At 35.0% G+C, this 20,632-nt stretch overlaps 1 protein-coding gene across 1 annotated transcript in view; it reads right to left on the bottom strand.

Annotated features, from left to right (window-relative positions):
• Positions 1 to 19,621, bottom strand: part of LOC133533746 (histone-lysine N-methyltransferase trithorax) — a 39,532-nt gene extending 19,911 nt beyond the window's left edge. The window contains exons 1-8 of the mRNA XM_061872782.1: positions 18,845 to 19,621; positions 14,564 to 15,803; positions 13,642 to 13,833; positions 13,160 to 13,533; positions 12,371 to 12,925; positions 12,116 to 12,289; positions 6,803 to 7,009; positions 1,459 to 1,620 (exon numbers count right to left, since the gene is read on the bottom strand). Of these exons, the coding sequence (XP_061728766.1) occupies positions 1,459 to 1,620; positions 6,803 to 7,009; positions 12,116 to 12,289; positions 12,371 to 12,925; positions 13,160 to 13,533; positions 13,642 to 13,833; positions 14,564 to 15,803; positions 18,845 to 18,997 (3,057 nt within the window). The 5' untranslated portion in view covers positions 18,998 to 19,621. The remainder of the gene's footprint in view (positions 1 to 1,458; positions 1,621 to 6,802; positions 7,010 to 12,115; positions 12,290 to 12,370; positions 12,926 to 13,159; positions 13,534 to 13,641; positions 13,834 to 14,563; positions 15,804 to 18,844) is intronic.
• Positions 19,622 to 20,632: the final 1,011 nt, after the last annotated feature.

Raw genomic sequence — 20,632 nt, 5'->3', positions numbered from 1 at the left:
TTTAGACGTGACCTGAAAACCGATACTTCTTTCTCTCTCTAGGAAAGCAACGAGTTTTATGGTGGCAAAAATACATATATATTATCGCTCTGCCTGTGACGGGCTTTAATATCTGAATGCACAGCTTAAATTTATATATATTTCCATGTAAGTTCGTTTTTAGGGTTCCGTAGCCAAATGGCAAAAAACGAAACCCTTATAGATTCGTCATGTCCGTCTGTCTGTCCGATTCTGTCACAGCCACTTTTTTCCGAAACTATAAAAGCTGTACTTAGTAAGTGGATGTATTCTATGAAATGAATGTTCAAACTTAGTAAGTGGATGTATTCTATGAACCGCATTAAGATTTTCACACAAAAATAGAAAAAAAAAACAATAAACTTTGGGGGTTCCCCATACTTAGAACTGAAATAAAAAAAAATCTTTTTTCATCAAACCCATACGTGTGGGGTATCTATGGATAGGTCTTCAAAAATGATATTGAGGTTGCTAATATCATTTTTTTCTAAAATGAATAGTTTGCGCGAGAGACACTTCCAAAGTGGTAAAATGTGTCCCCCCCCCCCCTGCCGTAACTTGTAAAATAACAGAATGAAAACTCTAAAAAAAATATATGATATACATTGCCATATAAACTTCCACCGAAAATTGGTTTGAACGAGATCTAGTAAGTAGTTTTTTTTAATACGTCATAAAATTAAAAAAAAAAAAAAAAAATCATCTAACCCATACGTGTGGGGTATCTATGAATAGGTCTTCAAAAATGATATTGAGGTTTCTAATAACATTTTTTTCTAAACTGAATAGTTTGCGCGAGAGAACCTTCCAAAGTGAAAAAAAAGTGTGCCCCCCCCCCTGTAACTTCTAAAATAACAGAATTAAAAATCTAAAAAAAAATATGATATACATTACGATGCAATCTTCCACCGAAAATTGGTTTGAACGAGATCTAGTGAGTAGTTTTTTTTTAATATGTCATATAATTAATTTTTTTTTTCGTCAAATCCATACGTGTGGGGTATCTACGGATAGGTCTTCAAAAATGATATTGAGGTTTCTAATATCATTATTTTCTAAACTGAATAGTTTGCGCGAGAGACACTTCCAAGGTGCTAAAATGTGTGTCCAAAGTGGTAAAATGTTGAACAAGATCTAGTAAGTAGATTTTTTTTTAATACGACATAAATGGTACGGAACCCTTCATGCGCGAGTCCGACTCGCACTTGGCCGCTTTTTTTAGCATTTGGAAGATGGGGTAAGCTATCTTGACGAGTCTTTTTCCATTAAAAGCAAATATGCAACAATTATAATTAATTACCATTATCTAACTAATAGTATCATGTATAGTCTGCTGCAGTTGATCATGGAGTGATATGAGTCAACTACTTTTTTTTTGCTTTCTATCGTGGGACAGAGAGGAGAGTACCCAGATAAAACATGCAAATGAAAAAAAAATACCTTGCTATCAAAGTCATTGTCCCTGTAACACGCTTGGCACAGAGGACAATAATTGCCCTTTTGTCGTAGTTTGAAACAGGGTCCGCAGAATGGAAGACTCCCTACGAACTTGCTCACGCGGCCGCTGTCGCAGCTCTTGCATTTCAAGCATGTACTGCAAATCTGCAAAAGACGTCAAATCATGAATAAGTATTAAACACTCTCAGCGCCATAGAACAAACGATTTTTTTTCACGGCAGGCCATGTGGGCTGCCAAATGAAAACTTTTTCACTGATGTCACGCATTCGTAGTTTTTTTTTAATTATACCCTGATTGATAGTTAAATTCCATCAAATCTACCACTGTGTTGCCAGTAAAATGAAACGGTCCATAAATAGTAAATATATTATTGGCGAAAGAATGCACGTAAATAAATAATTTACTACTAATTTGAAATACAACATTTAAATGCTAAGTTCAAATAATTACACTTATTAAAAAAGCAGTCCCATAAATCAATATTGAATTCAAACTATTTTGAGGTAGAAAGGTTCGTTTTGAAACCGCCATACTTCAGGTCTAAACAACATTTGGTATTCCGTTTTAATAACATTATCGTCTTAAGATGTGTTTTATTAGTATTATTACTATACCTTAAAACGTAAATTCGAAAACGACAACTACAGGATAGTGCAATACGCAATACGCCGTTATGGTTACCATGATAGATTTATGCCGGCCATGACACTCACTTGTCAAGTCAAGTTGTCGCTTCATTCGGCATCTGACGTCTGTTACTTATAGTATTTTTCAAACAGAAAGGGTAATCAGCAAGTAATCAGTAAAGAACAGATGTCATCTAAATACAATTTTGCCAAATTTGGCATTTTAAGATTATAAATTGTATGGAGATGCCACCTCACCCAGCGTACCCAGCATGTTTTAAAAATACTCTAGTCCACAACTGAGTAAGGCTTGTACTGTATAAATTATAAGTGCTTAAAGATTAAGTGCGTAATTTTGTACGTATAGTGAATAAATATTTACTTATATACATAACTAACATAACAAACATCTAAGAGTCGAAGTACCTATAGCCGACACATTTAACAAAAACCCTTAATTTATGTAGTTGGCAGCGTTTCATCAAAGGTATAGAAAATGGAGTGACGGAAATCGGGTTTCGGTCACATATTTTGACGTAATTTCTGTATTCCATACAAAAACGGTTTTATTATGTTCGTAATAATATTTTTTATTATTCCAAAAAGGTTGGTGACATCTGTTCTGTCATACTGACGTTGACATGTCATTGTGACAGTGACATTTCTTGGTAGATTTGATGGAATTTAATTATAAATTGGGGTATAGAGACAAATATAAATTCGGCCTATTTCCGTATTATTCGATACAAACTAACATGCGAGATATGTCAAAAGTGTATGCAATTGACATTTCGTTTCGAACAAAAAGGCATTTCGACTGATATTAGAATAGAGGTCTAATCAAATACTTTTTTTTTCAGAGATGTTCCAAATTTGAAGTCATAACCAAAAAGATTTTGATGTAGTTATGAAGCAATTACAACATCATCACAGATAAGAAATTTGTTGTAACAATCAGTTTATAGTAATGTTGGCCATTATATACGGACTTTGAAGGCATCATATAGGGTTTATGATATGTGTGCAGATAAAATAACTATTGTATCAAAGAAAAGTAATGCACAGTAAGTAAATATTTATTTCACCTAACGCCCATGCGATGTGACAGTTGCCTCATGGCCATGGCAAAATTTTGACTAAGGTGTAGAATTTGTGAAGTTAGGGTTTGTATATAGAGTTAAAACTGCATAAGATCTGATAACTTTTTGACAGAGCGAGCCACAAGGTCTCGTCATGGCACAATGTTTCAGTCGCGGTGCGTGGAAATTTTTGCTAGGCAACTCGGAACAAAAAAAAACACCTAACTTAACATTATGTACTTTTCATGTCTATGTCATGATAAAAGTGAAGCATGCGCTCGTGGTGTCCTTGGACGCAACCTTTTGCAGTTAGTGTATAGCAGTGGCGGATCGTTCAAAGAACTGGATTCGCATCGGCTTGTCTAATTTCAGCCCGTTGAGTACTTTCACGATCGATTCACGGAGAAAAGGAAAGCAAAATTAGCTCCGGGTTCCCTACGAATATTTGTGACGCACCGCCACTGGTGTATAGCCACCTCATATATAGTATATTATATACACAAAATTTCACTGGTTTAGTAACTTAATATATATAGAAATGTATACATAAAACTAAGTAAAATCATATAAAAACATTGAAAACTCTAATAATAACAACATTAACGCCATGGTAACAACCAGTACGGGAGTGTTATCATAAGATTATTCCATTTTCACCCACGAATTCTAGAACCTATTACTACAAACCTACAAACAGTACTTTTTTGAATAAACGCACGTTATCAAATTATTAAGCTTGAAACTACATAATACATTGCGGTCACTGAATTGTCAAATCATAGTCATAAATCGGTCGTAACAGACAGCCACACGTGATCCTTTAAGGGTTCTTTTTAGGGTTCCGTAGCCAAATGGCATAAAACGGAACCCTTATAGTTTCGCCATGTCCGTCTGTCTGTCTGTCTGTCTGTCTGTCCGAGGCTTTGTTCCGTGGTCGTTAGTGCTAGAAAGCTGAAATTTGGCATGGATATATAAATCAATAAAGCCGACAAAGTTGTACAATAAAATCTAAAAATTTAATTTTTTTTAGGGTACCTCCCCTGGGGGTGAATTTTTTTTTTCACTTCAACCCTAGAGTGTGGGGTATCGTTGGAAAGGTCTTTCAAAACTAATAGGGGTTTTCAAGAAACATTTTTTGATAAAGTGAATATATTCGGAGATAATCGCTCCGAAAGAAAAAAAAAATGTGTCCCCCCCCTCTAACTTTTGAACCATAGGTCCAAAAAATATGAAAAAAATCGTGGAAGTAGAGCTTAAGAAAGACATTAAATGAAAACTATAGCGGACATGATCAGTTAAGCTGTTTTTGAGTTATCGCAAAAAGTTTTCCCTTCATAGTAAAAAGACTTACTTTAATTAGGTACTGATTATGCAAATTTGTCTATTTGTTTAACTCGGGTGAAAGGTACCGTGTCATCCCTTGGTTAACAATTTACTATACTTTAAACTCCAGTTTAGCTTATTGTGACGGAAGAGTAACTACGGAACCCTACACTGAGCGTGGCCCGACATGCTCTTGGCCGGTTTTTTAGCTTTTGAGGTATGGAACGAGACCCGAGTTCTCCTAATAGATACTACGACAGGACTGTTTCTCCCACAGTCAGTTCTATGTGGCGTGCTCCCGTGTAAGTTCACCCCAAAGTTTGGTTCTATTGCTACCACTTTCAAACATGGCTAAAAATGTTGTTCATAAGGAAGTACTTTAACAAGTATAAAGTTGTGGAATAATTCATGCATTTGTCAGAACATGATTTTAAATCTAATAATCGCGGACAAACATACATACCTACATACGTCCATACAAACATACGAGCCTGGAGCTAGTTTTTAATAAAACTCCCAATTCATAATAAATACCGGAACCCCGGGATTGAGGAAGATCGTTTCAGTATTAATATTATCGGTATTCCGAGAGGTCTGATATTATATTATATTATTATATTTTAATACACTAGCAGCTGAAAGCTGATGCGTGTATATCACTGCACTTGTTTTTTTTGTACGATTAATGTTAACTTTGATAATTATAAATGTTTGTCAAGTCTGTTTTTAAAACTATTCACTGAAGGATCATTTATCACTGCTGCTGGTAGTTTATTCCACTCGCGCACGACGCGGTTCGATAGAAAGTGCTCTCGGATTGCTTGTGCTGGGAACGCGAGTAATCTTTAACGATGCCTCTTAGACTATGATTCTTGCTCAAACAGGTCCTTTATTTCAGGTAAGTCGTAATAATCATGTATGAAAGTTTCAATTAAGTCACCACGCTGTCTTCTTCGCTTCAGGGTTGTCAAACCAAGACTGGCAAGCTTTTGGTCTTATGATTTGTTACGTTGTCCATATACCATCTTGGTTGCCCTGCGTTGCACCTTTTCAAGTAAAGCCAATTCGGAAGCCCTACCGCGGACAGACGGCCTAGTTAACTGAAGAGCCCTAAAAATAATTGTTAACCGACTCCCCAATAAACAATCGCTCACCCCTTTTTTAACCGACTTCGATTTAATTCTCAATTCGGTGTATGTCTTTTTTAGGGTTCCGTACCAAAAAGGTACAAAAGGAACCCTTATGGTATTAACATTACTATACATTTTATAGGAAAAATATAATCAAACCTCTATCTCAGAAATTTTTTTTTATTTAACAAAAGACATTTCCATTTCATTTCATTTTAAGATTACATTAAATGCACCGTTTTTCAAATAAAGTAACAATTTTTGTAATCGGTTCACATGATAGAGAATTATCCTCTAAAAACCAACATACGTGCATTACATCGCGCAATTTACTTAGACAATTTGCCGGTAGATGGCGCTGTACACAATTATACTTAGTATAGGTACTTCTGATCAAGTGTTTCGCCTTTATAGTTATACGAGGTAATTCAAAGTTTGTACAGAACCCTCGGTGCGCAAGTAAAACGAACTCCCACTTGACCGGTTTTTTTGTATGGGTGGAGAGGAGATTGTTCAATTATTTTATTTTATTTTATTCGGAAAACCAACAGCTTAAGTAAACTAAAACTAGGTTAACATAAATATGTATCAGGGAAGCCAATTACAGGTTTCCACAGACAGGATACAAAGGTAGTCATATTACAGGTTAGCACAAAATTAAAGACTTTACAAACGCCAAAACATGCTATGAGAAAAGAAAGAAGTAATTTGTATCTTATTTAAATCAATAATTAAATTAACCTATGCTAATCTTCTGCAGGCAGGGGAGCAAAGAAACTAGATGCCATGAGGTTTTTAATAATAGCAGGTTTCATTAGATGTAAATCCAGTTGATCGTTGCTATGACACAGTTCATTCATTGACCTCGGAGCTCGGACAAAGTATGAGTTTTGACGATAGTTGGTTTTGGTCGGTGGAAGTGACAAAGGTCGGTAGTGTCTAGAAGAAGCTCTGGGGATACGAAAACTAATATTCATAACCAGTTCTGGGCTATCAACAGATCCGTTTAAGATTTTAGTTAAGTAAAGTCAGTGATTTTTCTTCTCAAATCTAGGGGAAGAAAACGGTGTCTTACGCACCTATCACGATAACACAAGTCTGTAGTTTTAGTTTTGAATTGAAGGAATTTTAAAAACTTTCTTTGAATGGACTTAATAATATTGGTACCTGTGGCCAGTCACTCCTGTGCTGCGGCGGCGCCTCGGGCAGACAGGCGGCGTGGTAGTGGCGCGCGCAGCTGCGACAGCGCAGGCGCGCGGCGGGGCGCGCGCAGGCCGCGCAAGACACGCAGCGCGCGCACGTCCAACCGCCGCGAGCGCTGTCCTCCGCGCACCACGTGTGGTACCACTCACAGCATGAGCTGCACACCAACATCTGAAATTACAAGTATTTTAACACTGAACGATTCGTTGGGTAAACACCGACCGAAGTAAGTGTCGGATCGAATTACGTACTAGTAAACGGTCCACGTTATGCGAGTTGCACATATTTGCATCTAGCAAAGGAAAATTCGTTGCAATAATAAATCACAGTAGCTCATGTTTAACTCATGTCGACGTCAAATATGGAATGGGATGTGTGAAATGGGGAGAAAAGGGATTGCGGAAGCAGAAAGGAAGCGAACCTGTTCAGTTGCTACTTGGATTTTCTGGCTCAGGTAGCTCATAGTAATTTTATTATAGGTAGTTTTAGACATTTATTTTTCTTGTGGAAACACTGAGTAACCAAATTTTAACATTAAAAAAGTGGAATCTCTAGAAGTGAGAGGTGTAGGTATAAGAAGATATGTAGTCTAAAGGCTGATTAACCAAAAGTCGTCTCCTTCACGATTTAGTCATCTCTTCTAAATACCTAAAACTGGTATTGATGATGTGTTTCTCGTTGTCTAGAGTACGAATTGACTGGTTTTAGTTTATGCAGGGGGGGCGGATCAAAAAAAGGGGGGAAAGATGGCAGCCAATGCTATGAGACCGATCGGTTCTTGTGAGGTGTCGTTTGAAAGAATATTAAAATTATGTACTATTATTCTTTCTTAATAACCGTAGTCATAACTGTAGTCGTTTACCAAATATTTGAAAAAATGTTTTTTTTTTTTTAATAACCAAGTAATGATGAATTTTGTTCAGCATGGGTCACTACCACCGTCATATAAATGGCGGCCGACCGTCGTCGACTTTTCATTATTTCTCGGGTTCTATTTCCGAGATCACTTCGTAATATATGTCATTTGAAATTATATTAAACGTACTATACTTAATTGTTTCCATATATCCGTAGTCATAAATGTATCGTTTAGAAAATAATTGAAAATATCTGATTTTTAGTCTTGGGGAGGTAGTAAGTATGAGTATTTAAAAATAACATTAGTTTCATCTACACATACACTTAGGAGCAAAACTGTCCCAATAGTAGCATATTAGTAGAATGTGGAGAAGTTGATGTCGATCAAGGGGAGGGGCACATGGTTAATACATACATAACAGTACTTCTTGAAATTTTCTAAAAATCGGCTTACGCATTTACGGTTATTTTGTAATTTCGAATCGAAAAGTAGAAAAAAACACATTTTTATTTTTTCCAATATTTCTAGTTTCTCCTATGAAAACTCCAAATAGGGAACCTAAATAATATGTTAGGCGGATTTGTAGAAAATTTCAAGGAGTACTGTTATGTATTAATCATGTGCCCCTCCCCTTGATCGACATTAACTTCTCCACATTCTACTAATATGTTATTATTGGGACAGTTTTGCTCCTAAGTGTATCTATTATCGAAATTATTTTATCGATACACCACTTCTCCAGTCTACATTGCCAACGATGTAACTTTTATAAGACGTCACCACGCGATTTCATATCAGATTATTTTAACAAATTTTGAGCAAAACGACATCATATGCTAGTAATATTGTTTAAATGATTTTTTACATGACAACATCAACATGAGCTATATGTACATTTGTATGTATGTACGTATGTATGTATATACTTTATTGTACATAGAAAGTAAATTAAATACAACAAAGGCGAACTTATCCCTGTATGGGATCTCTTCCAGGTTATCTTAATGTGTTAATTTGTTTTAGGCGTATAAAAATATTGATGTGATAAGACGTCATTACAAGGTTATATCAACGAGAATGTCATTCGGAGTGTAACAGGACCCATCTGTCGCCAGCCGAGGTATAACTCCAACTACGGGGTGAGGCGGGATTTCCCACTATTTTGTGCTTATCGTTAAAATTATGAAATGAAACGCCAAGTATTCATTAGAAAAAACTACGTGCCACATAATTTTTATCGAAGTTTGAATGTCTGTTTTGTTCCTACTCCCCCCATTTAATGGTACAAAAACACACATAATTTCAATTTAAGGTTAATGGTTAGATACAATTTATGAACGAAAATAACGGGAGCTGTGTTATACATTGCTTAACATTTTGTCGGTTTACGACAGCCAATCTTCTTCTTCCTCGCGTTGTCCCGGCATATTGCCACCTCTCACTGTGGGCTGAAATTCGGCTCTCATTGACATAGAAACCGAAGTTGTTATTTTTTTTTATTTATTTATTGAAATAGGTTTTGCCCAGCATTGTTATGGTAACCTATAAGGTTTAGACGATTTGGAATGAAAATTGTCGAGTTTCGAATTATTTTCAAAATAAATGTATGGAGCAGGAACAAGAAATCATTATTACTCAAGAACCGCAAAACAAACCGTAATATCCTCGCAGGTGGTTTTACTACGAATTATTTGGCATACTACATATATCCGTCACGGGTGCGGTTTTTTTAATGGAAATTTTTCCATAAAACAAAAGTCAACTCTATGGAAAAAACACAAAAACAAAAGTCAACATTTTAAGATTTTTTTGATTGAAATGGGTTTTGCGTAGTGTGTTTATGCTAAGTTATAAGTTTCAGACGATTTTAATTGAAAAATTTAATTTGAAAATTGATTTTGATTGAATACTAATTATAAGTATAATGTAAGTAGTGTAAGATTGTTATTTATTTAGTTATTTTAGACTTAAAAACAAAATATTTATATTTAATTGCATGTGATAGAAATAAGTCACACTTAAAATTTCTGTTCATTAAAAAATATAATTATATTTGAATTTTATATAAATTTGATTAATTCTTATTAAAATAAGTTAAAATAATTCGACCCGTAATAATAATGAACTTTGAAATAATTATATTTGTGTAAATAATGTTTTCATCTATAAAATAATAATGTGTGATCCTATTAAATAGATGTTAATGTGTTGACATGTAAAATAATTGTATTTTATCAATAAAGTTTTGATTGATTGATTGATTTGATGAAAAAGTAGAGTTATGATTTTTTTCAAAAAAATGTATGGAGGCGGAACAAAATATCAAAATATCTGAAGAACCGCAACAAATACGGTCTGTACCTACAACAAATTCGTAGAATAACCATCTGCGAGGATATTACGGTGTTTGCTGCAGTTCTTGAGATATTTTGATTTTTTGTTCCGCCTCTATACATTTTTATTGAAAAAAAAATCATAACGCTACTATCTATTTTCAACTAAAATCGTCTGAAACTTATAACTGGGCAAGACTTTGGTTTTTGACTTTTTTTCTATAAAAACAATTAATGTTTTTTTTTTCCATAAAAACAATTAATGATTTTTTTTCCATAAAAACAATTAATGATTTTTTTTAATTACACCCGTTACGGATATATGTAGCATGCCAAAAAATCACAAATAATTCGTAGTACAACCATCTGTGAGGATATTACAGTATTTGTTGCGGTTCTTGAGATATTTTGTTCCGGCTCCATACATTTTTTTTGAAAAAAATCATTACTATTTAGGGTTCCATTTGGCTACAGCCAAATGGCATAAAACGGAAGCCAAATGGCAAAAAACGGAACCCTTATAGATTCGTCATGTCCGTCTGTCTGTCCGTTTATGTCACAGCCACATTTTTTCCGAAACCATAAGAGCTATACTGTTCAAACTTGGTAAGTAGATGTATTCTATGAACCGCATTAAGATTTTAACACAAAAATAGAAAAAAAAAACAATAAATTTAGGGGGTTCCCCATACTTAGAACTGAAACTCAAAAAATCTTTTTTCATTAAACCCATACGTGTGGGGTATAGGGATAGGTCTTTAAAAATGATATTGAGGTTTCTAATATCATTTTTTTTCTAAACTGAATGGTTTGCACGAGAGACACTTCCAAAGTGGTAAAATGTGTCCCCCCCCCCCCCCCCCCCCCCCCCCGTAACTTCTAAAATAACAGAATGAAAAATCTAAAAAAAATATTTGATATACATTGCTATGCAAACTTCCAGCGAAAATTGGTTTGAACGAGATCTAGAAAGTAGTTCTTTTTAATACGTCATAAAATTAAAAAAAAAAAAACATCTAACCTATACGTGTGGGGTATCTATGGATAGGTCTTCAAAAATGAAATTTAGGTTTCAAATATCATTTTTTTCTAAACTGAAGAGTTTGCGCGAGAGACACTTCCAAAGTGAAAAAATGTGTGTGTGTGTGTGTGTGTGTGTGTGTGTGTGTGTGTGTGTGTGTGTGTGTGTGTGTGTGTGTGTGTGTGTCCTGTAACTTCTAAAATAACAGAATGAAAACTCTAAAAAAAATATATGATATATATTACCATGCAAACTTCCACCGAAAATTGGTTTGAACGAGATCTAGTAAGTAGTTTTTTTAATACGTCATAAATGGTACGGAACCCTTCATGGGCGAGTCCGACTCGCACTTGGCCGCTTTTTTTTCAACTCAAATCGTCTGAAACTTATAACTTAGCATAAACACACTGAGCAAAACCAATTTCAATCAAAAAAATCTTAAATTGTTGACTTTGGTTTTTGTGCTTAGTCCATAGAAACAATTAATGATTTAAAAAAAAACCGTACCCGTGACGGATATGTGTAGTATGCCAAAAAATCACAAATAATTCGTAGTATAACCACCTGCGAGGATATTACGATTTGTTTAGCGGTTCTTGAGTAATAATGATTTCTTGTTCCGGCTCCATACATTTTTTTTGAAAAAAAAACATATCTCGACATTTTTCATTCCAAATCGTCTAAAATTCATAGCTTGCCATAAAAATGCTAGGCAAAACCTATTTCAATAAAAAAAAAAAAAACATAAATAACAACTTCGGTTTATAGAAACATACACAAACAATATAGGTCAATGAGAGCCGAATTTCAGCCCACAGTGCGGCTCATGGGAGCCTGGGGTCCGCTTGACAACGAATCCCAAGATTTGGCGTAGGCTTACACGACAGCCAAGTTTACCTAATTGTAATCCCATTCAGCCAATTAAACAAAAACTGTTTCCGGATTTAGATGGAATGAGATGGGGTTAGGGTCCATCCCAAAAATGCAAATATTACAACTAAAAATTAAAAACGCCTAAAGGAAAATACACACACTTAAACACTATAAAAAAAAACATATTTTACCTTCTCTTTCCCAGCACTACCGCACAAGAAACATAACCTCGCGACGGTAAATGGAGTGGTTCCGATGACACCAAATCCAGAGCTACAGACTTCATCTGGATCATAGCTTTCCCAAAAGTCGACACAGATCAGTTCTGGCCGGTTTTGACTGAACTTTTGAGATCGGCCACGCATCTGTAAATATGTATATATTGTTTATGACATGTTTAGACTGGATTTTGAAGAGTAAATATGTATTTTAGTTTTAAAACTTACATTTGTGATATTTGTGAGGGGTTTCATGACAGTCTTCTTCGGTACAAGATCCATGACAGTCTCATCTTCACTAGACTCTTGTTTGGATGGAACTTTAATAGATAGCTCTGTATCCTGTATCTTTCTTTTCTTTGGCTCCTGCATTTCAATATCAGCCTCTTTTGCAGGAGTCACTTCACACAGTTGTGCAGGAGCCTTATTCTCGGTATCCATTTCAATATCACAGCTAGGTACTTTAGTAGCAAGAACATCTTTTTCAATAGCAGGTAACAAACTGTTGTCTTCTTCAAATGAAATCGATTTTTCTTGCTTTTCTTTTTCTTCTTGGGTAGGGAATGTAGCAATAGGTTGACCTAAAACAATTGAAGCACTTCGGCATACATGCTTGACCCTTGGCCCCTTAAGTTCAACTTTTTGGCGTTTAGGGTCTTCTGACTGTTTAGAATCACCTTTATCTTTCTTCCGCACTTTAACTCTCGTTATACGACGCTTTCTATTCTCACTGAAGGCTTCGCCATCTTCTTCAGCTGAACATTGATCTTTTTTGGTTTTATCCTGTAATAATAAAAATATGTTATTGGTGAGATTACCTTACATTTTAAATAACAAAAGATTGAAATCTGTTATAAAGGTCAAAATGATTTAACTTTTAATAAAGCAAAAGGCAAATATTTACCACCATGCTTTAGACTTTATATAAAAATAGAAGAATTCAATTTGCGTAATATCTGTAAATTTTCTGCCTTATTAAGGGTTAATATCTCTTTAACTAAGATCTCCATGACATACCTCAACTTTTTCTATTAGTTTTTCATTGCTCTCCTCAGGCCTTTTATTAATTTTCAAAGGCACAAAGCTTTTGCCTTCATTCTCAGTGTTATTTGGTGGTGCATTTGTTAGTGCTGACGTAGATGTAGATGAGGTTGTCCAAGTGTTGCCAGCTCCTAGCCTCAATGGATTAACCTGAACTATAGGTCCGGAGAGCTTCACGCTGGCCCTCATCGAAGGAGGCAGCATCGCCGTGAGCCCTGCCCTTACGCTCGGCGGCACTTGAAATGCTCTTAGACACATTTTCAGCCAACAAGCCGGACACCGCGATCTGTTTTCAGAACGTACTAGCTTCCATTGTTGCGATCTCACTATTGGTGGCACAATACAGTTACCTGGAAACGTAATTTAGTAAAGATAAATGATAATTGGGAACTTAGTTACAATGACTCAGATTTTACTCAAATATATAAATAATATTGACTAATTATTGGGATACTAACCTTCTTCTCTCATACATTGCATGACAATGGTACCATTTTTGTGTGCTAATTTCTCTCTCTTCAGAAGCTTTGTAATAAACTTTCGGCAAGACTCACAGGAATATATCCCAAACTTGCGGGCTTGCTTTACAAATTTGTAGAATCGTACTGCACCACATACACCACACGTCACTGTGGTTGGAGGGTTAGGAGCTATAAAAAAGATAAAACTTATCACCAATCCTAAATCAATCACTACTGTGAGATATACAGGGTGGACAAATAAGAATGATACACTTTGTTTTTAAATTTTAATTACATTAAGTGGAAATTTTATTAAATATTTTTTTCTTATTATATTATTCAGGGTTGGCAATTGTATACGGAAGACAATTTCTGCCAAATGTCTACCACTAGCAGCAAGCAATTTTATCTCAAATGTTTCTGTTGTTTAAAACACGTTGTTTGCTGCATTAATTTTGAAAAAAAGTGACAGTGATTGGCACCCAGATTCCCCAAATTTTGCAGCTCTTGACTTATTTCTGTGGGGCTATCTAAAATTACATGTCTATGCTAACGAGCTGATGAAATTTAAACAGTTAAAACCGACTATTCGACACAAATGTACTAAGATAATGCCAAAAATGTGCGAATAGATGCTGAACATTGGGATGAAGGGCTTACATTTGCCTGCTGTTAGAGGTGGACATATGTCAGACATTATGTTTCGCATGAATTTGCCAACCCTGAAGAATATATTTTGAAAACAATAGTTAATAATTTTTGAACTTGATACAGTTAAAATTTAAAAACAAAATGTATACTTCTTATTTGCCCACCCTGTATATATAATAAGACAAAGTGATAATGTAAATAAAACCTTATTGAATTTTGTTGTTTCCAGTTGAAAGAGTTTTCAGTCTGAAAATTAATAATAACTTACATGTTGATGTTGGTGCTGAAAAAGGACCATCTAACCCAGTAGTTGCTTGAGCAGGGGTATTTAATTGTAATCTGGCTTCCCTTATTATTACTTTGCCACTCAACAGTTGACTGGCAGATGACTTCTCTCTTTCTGGGCTAGGTGGTGGTTTTTCTTCCTCATCTCCACTACCCTCCAGGCTATCACTGTCCCAGCTTTCTTCAGATTCTGAACCACTACTAGTGCTGGTAGAACTACTTGCATCTGATATGTCCATAAGTTTACGCATTGCATGTCCAGCTCTCTCCTCTTTACTTGGCTTACTTTGTTCCAAGGCTTTGCCTTTCTCTACTCCTTCTACATTAGAATTTTCATCTTGTGAATATTCTGTTTCTTTATTAGAGAATAAATTAAGCTTGACATTGGGCTTTCTTGTATTACTGCTGAGACCAGAAAATGAGTTTGTTGTTTTATCTTTGAATAAGTTGGATGGTGTTAAAAATTGTTTGTCTCTAGGTTTTTCAGTGTCATTTGTAACATCTGAAGCCTCATCTTCTAATGTATCATCATCTCTGTGTAAGTTGTTAAACAGAAGCCTCTTGAGCTTAGGCTTCTTAAGCACCTTTGCTGAGCCCACAGTACCAGTTGCAGTGGTTGGTTCTTCACCATCTATAAATCTCTTATTTGGTTTGATAACTCTAGATGAATGAGTACTTCTGACAGGCAGAACAAACTTTGATGAGCTTCCACTCTCTTTATCAACTGGAGATAGGTTACGAGGTGGTGGAGAAATACATCGGCTGTCACTGAACTGCGAGAATTTGTTCATGGGCTTTGACAGAGGATTCAGGTTTTTCCTTAAGTACCCTTCATGATTATCAGATGACTTTGAACTCAAATCTGTCAATTTTGCTGGCTTAAGTATGCTGTTAAAAGTAGAGTATTCGGTTTGTTTCAAAGATGATTTCTTTTTGATAATAGGCACTAGGGGTGCATGATGTTTCAGAGGAATCTTTTTCAAAGGCAAGAATATATCTTCACAGCTCTCAACTGTACCAAAAGTCACAGTTTTCTTCACTGATTTTGGTTTTTCCAGCTTAACTGGCTCCATTTTGTTTTGTGAGCGAGTGCGAACAGGAGATTTTGAATCACTAGATGTAAGATCAAGGTTATTAATGTTGTTTACTGCAGAGATGTTCGCTAAATTTTCACTAGACCCATTTGTTTCATTTTCATTGCTATTTTCTTTCTTTTCTTCTTCCTAAAAATGATAAGGCACAATATTTATTCTTAAGAAATCAATTTCTGTATGCTTACAGTATAACTATATTATATTTTGCCATATGAATGTTTCAAAATTATAAAGTTCTAGGGGTCATAGACCTTATGTATGTATGTATGTATGGATGCATTCTTTCAAAGCTTTTACTAAAATTATTTTGCAACAAATGACTTCTATCTCCTCCAATATCATACAGATATTGTTGTTGAGCTTAGATGTAGTAATTAGGGATTGCAAACCGGATTGATTTTCAATCTGGATCGGTTTGGTATAGGGATATTAAAGTTAATTAAATGACATATTTTTCTAGTTTTTTGCGTAATACATATTCCTCAATCTATAATTTGAAGTTAATAAATAACTTCTTAACAATAAAATAGAACTTGGTAACTAAAATAGTACTAAAAAGTGTTACAATGTATATCAGTTTAATAACAAAATATGAAATCGGTAATTTATTATATTTAACATTTCAGAAGTGCTCAAATTTTCGATTAGAATTATAAATTTGATTAGTTTCCAAGCCTCATGATGGGATGTGGGGTGGGAATTGGAACTCCTTGAAAGGACATGTTTTTGTTACTATTCTTTGATTGAATTCTTTGTAACGTTGACATCCATTCTAGTAAGAAAACAAGATATTTTACTTTTAACCAAAATTATATTAAATGTGCTCCAGTATCATCTTGCTTTAATTTTTTGTCCGAGAATGTAGCAGACTCTATGTTAAAAAAATGAACTTTTTTTTAATTTACAGGAAAGTATATTGGTCAAATTATAGGGAACAAAATACGACACGACGATCTCATGCGAAAAATAATAGTGTTGGATTGAAAACCATCGCGGAAAGGGAATCCCTAAGAAAAGTTACTTGGATGAAATAAAGAATTGGCTATACATAGAGTAGCATGTGTACCAGGAGATAAAGGAAATTGCATAAGATTGAATGAGATTGTAAAGAATCAATATTTTATCTGAATTATATATATATAATCGGAGTAAACTAAATATATCATATATTAATTCACACATATTGATGATTCCAACTCTAGTCGGTAGAGTACGGCCACTTAATCCTGCTCATTTGTTTACTATTATAAATCTCCTATCACAACATTAACTTTCTCTGTAGCATCAATTACAAATGCCTTCCATGGCATCTGCATCCTTTAATTTTTCCTTCTATTACAGTATTTATGTAATCGTCATATCGTGCCACCAACACGAAAGAAGAAGAAATCCTCTTCTGTTCCCATTTATCGTCATAATAAATATATAAAAATATATTATAATATATATAATAATATATAAAATATATCTTACTAAATTCAACTTTTTATTCGTTTTTTGTTCTGTTTAACTTCATACTTCTCACCCGTTGCCTTATCCTCATCTAAAATGCACAGCGCATGCTGTATTTAAGCGTTTTTTTTATTTTACCGGATCCGGTAGCTCTTGAAAAGTGCCGGATCGGCCGGATTACCAGATCCGCCGGACCGGATTGCAATCCCTAGTAGTAATGTTTCATAAAAATTTTAAGAACAAAAATAAAAGTGTTGTTTACTGCCTGTATAACACTTGAATTTAATATATTCAGTTTAACTGGTGTAATATAACAAAAGTTGGACCAAGCTAACTCTGCAATGCATTTATAATGACCCATCCCCAATTTGTCTTTTGCCAATCTTACTTAAAACTAGCCTGCTAGGTCAATGAATTTATCATTTTACTTGAATAGCACCATAGAGTGAAATTAAAGATATAATATTATATATAACATATAAAATGTATAAATGAACTTTATTTACCTGTAAATTCACTCATTAGTGCTAATGATCCTGGGTAAGAACAATATTCAAAATGGGGATCAGAGGTTATGTGGGTGGACAGAAATAGATATATGTCCCATTACTTCACTATCCTAATTCTAGTCCCCAATTTGCTACCAGTCAACCGATGTTGATTATATCCTGGTTCTAGTCCCTAATTTGCTACCAGTCAAGCTTAACTCTTTGTCTGGCAAACATAGACAGAGGGAATGCAAAATTGTAATTATTTAATTTACAGAATGTTAAAATAATACCAACTACTCAAAATGATGAATGCCAAGTGAAGGGTTAACCTCTAGCGGCCAACCATACAGGAAAACTGTCTTATCAGTCTAATTTGAATCAATACCATTTTAGAAATAGAATTGTTTTTTTTTTGTTTTAAAATAGAACAAAACAAAAGAAACTGTTCCATTAACAATTATTCAAATTAATTTGTACTAGTATTAAAAGCGTGGAACTAGCAAGAGGTTAAACCAGGAAACAAAAATAAGTACAATACGTGTAAGTATACAGTACCCATCAAAAATATAACACCTTCAGGTATTTGGCCGCCAGTACCGTACATCAAAAGAATCAAACTTCCAACCGAGATCACGTTTAAATAAAAATGTCAAAGCACTATGACAAAGGCATTGATAATTATTATAGGTCTTGCAGGGTCATATTAAATCGTTATTTATTGTTAAATGGATTGATTTGTCTTTCAAATTTTCTAACCTAACTAATGCATATTTTCGATCAACCTTTATTTATATGTCTAACAATTACTAGATTTACCTAATATTTTACACATCAATAATTGACGAGTTTTTGTTTTGGTAAAAAAATATTTAAGCCAATAACAAAAATACTATACCTATTTACTCATGAATGCTACAACAAACATAAACAATAAATATGATCTCTGATTCAGTTTCATAGACTTGTTATCTAAACTAAATATTAAAGTTACCTTGTTTGTTCCTAAGCCCTGCACGAGAATTAAAGAGTAAATTTTGTTGACATGGAATGGAATACCTAGTGAAATGTCAAAGTAGTATAGTCGTATTTGACGCTTATTACCATCGCCTCATCGTTTAAGCTAGTAGTTATTACGTAAACATTAATCATTTCCGCGTATGCTACACTTATATTTATATAACGCATCCGTCAAAAAAACAATGTCCATAAGACTTTAGTAGCTTTTACCTCTTTATCCCCAGCGAAAACATTGGCGGTCCCGCCGCGAGTGAGCGGTTGACTCTCCGGAGCATTTTCATGGTAAACAGCACCCGATAATACACTAACACGTTTTCTGTTCTGGAATTTGAGCGGTTTGCCAGGGAATCTCGACCTTCCCATTTTGCTTAACACGTAAACGAAGGACACTCAATGCGCTCCCAGAGATTGCGAGGCAACTGGCGCGCATGCTCCGGTCCGCGCGCTCCGCAACGCCATTCCACTCATTTATGCAATGTGTACAACAAATTACGACGCAGTTCTCATCACATGCCCGCCCAAACATAAACACTAAATGCACCCTTCACATTATTTACTATTAACGATCACTTTACACTCTTTTTGCAAAAGACGACATCATCCATCATTTTAATGGTCGTTAACGCCGTAAGTCGTAACGCTTCCATTCAACGCAGTGATGTTAGTAGTAAAACAAAAGAGAATGTCTCTTCGTGCTCTAACACAAAGCGTCAATATCACTAAATCCGTGTTTTCTTTCATTTAGATAGCACAAACACAATTAGTTATTGAAATCAATCGAAATCGTCTATAATTTGACAAAGATGGCTGTACACCGTGCGTTAACAATAGCAAGCACGAGTGATTAACGAGACGAGGCGCGCGCGAGGCCGCGGTGTGAACGACACCTGGCTCACGGAGGCCAGTTATGGATTTTGAACCAATCGCGACGTTAATTCGGACCGGTATGAAAACAAACATGTCGCTCGCTATTCACTGCTGTATAGACGCCTCACTCATTTCTGTATCAGGCAATAAAAACGTTATGAATGTGATCTATATAATTATAATCTGCGCGACGGAGTAGGCATTCACAATTTTGATTCGCTCGATTGAATTACGATATGAGGCAGTCGGTTAAAGACATGTACATAGTTGTGATGTAGGTATACGTTTATAGTATGATTTGCCGTGTTATTCAACTCCTGCCGGGTTCGATTCCATTCGATTGCTTATTTTGATCCTAATTATAACAGGCCAAGAAGAAGTTTTCAAGTGATTTATAGTCTCCGTTTCGGTTCTGTTGGATTGCACCTGTAGGTACACTAGCCATTATTATAATTTAAATACATAGCTGTATAATAGTTTTTAAATAATGGTATTTAAAGTGATATTAACCTAAATAACACAGGTTGGTATCAATTATATAATTAATTTTATTAGGCGTAACATGCCATGTATCCATGTTGTGGGCATCTTTCTCTTTTACTCCAATTAAGGCGTAATTAAAGTGACAGAGATAGTTGCTCGTAATTTACGAACTTCGATTTTCGCGGTTATATATAGATGGGTTATAGCCCTTGCCTAATTAATAATGATAACGTCAATTTACCTACTTCATATAGCCAAAACCCGTGACACACCCGCCAGGTAGAGACCGCAGTGCCCGCACCGCTTCGGTCCTCCGAGCGGAGTACAGATTCGAATTTAAATATTATGTACGGTAAAATATCCTTAAATGTACAGTCAGCTGCTAAGAAAAGTGACCCCCCACCTACATAAAAGTTTGTATGCAAAAGTGCTAAGCGAATAGTATTGCTGACTGTACCAACCTAATAACATTGTAGTATAATTATTCCTCACAATCAAAGCGAGAAACAAAGTGTAGGTATTTACAAACATAATTACCCACTTTTTTTCAATAATATGATAGTTGTTATGGAGTAGTCAGTAGACATAGACAGTACCCACGCGTTCACGCACCCTTTTTTAGTATAGTACCTATGTACAATATATTTA

Source organism: Cydia pomonella, chromosome 2 (genome assembly GCF_033807575.1).
Source record: "Cydia pomonella isolate Wapato2018A chromosome 2, ilCydPomo1, whole genome shotgun sequence".
Classification (NCBI taxonomy): Eukaryota; Metazoa; Arthropoda; class Insecta; order Lepidoptera; family Tortricidae; genus Cydia; species Cydia pomonella.
Note: the sequence above shows the minus strand (reverse complement) of the source record. Positions and strands in the feature narration are given on the sequence as shown.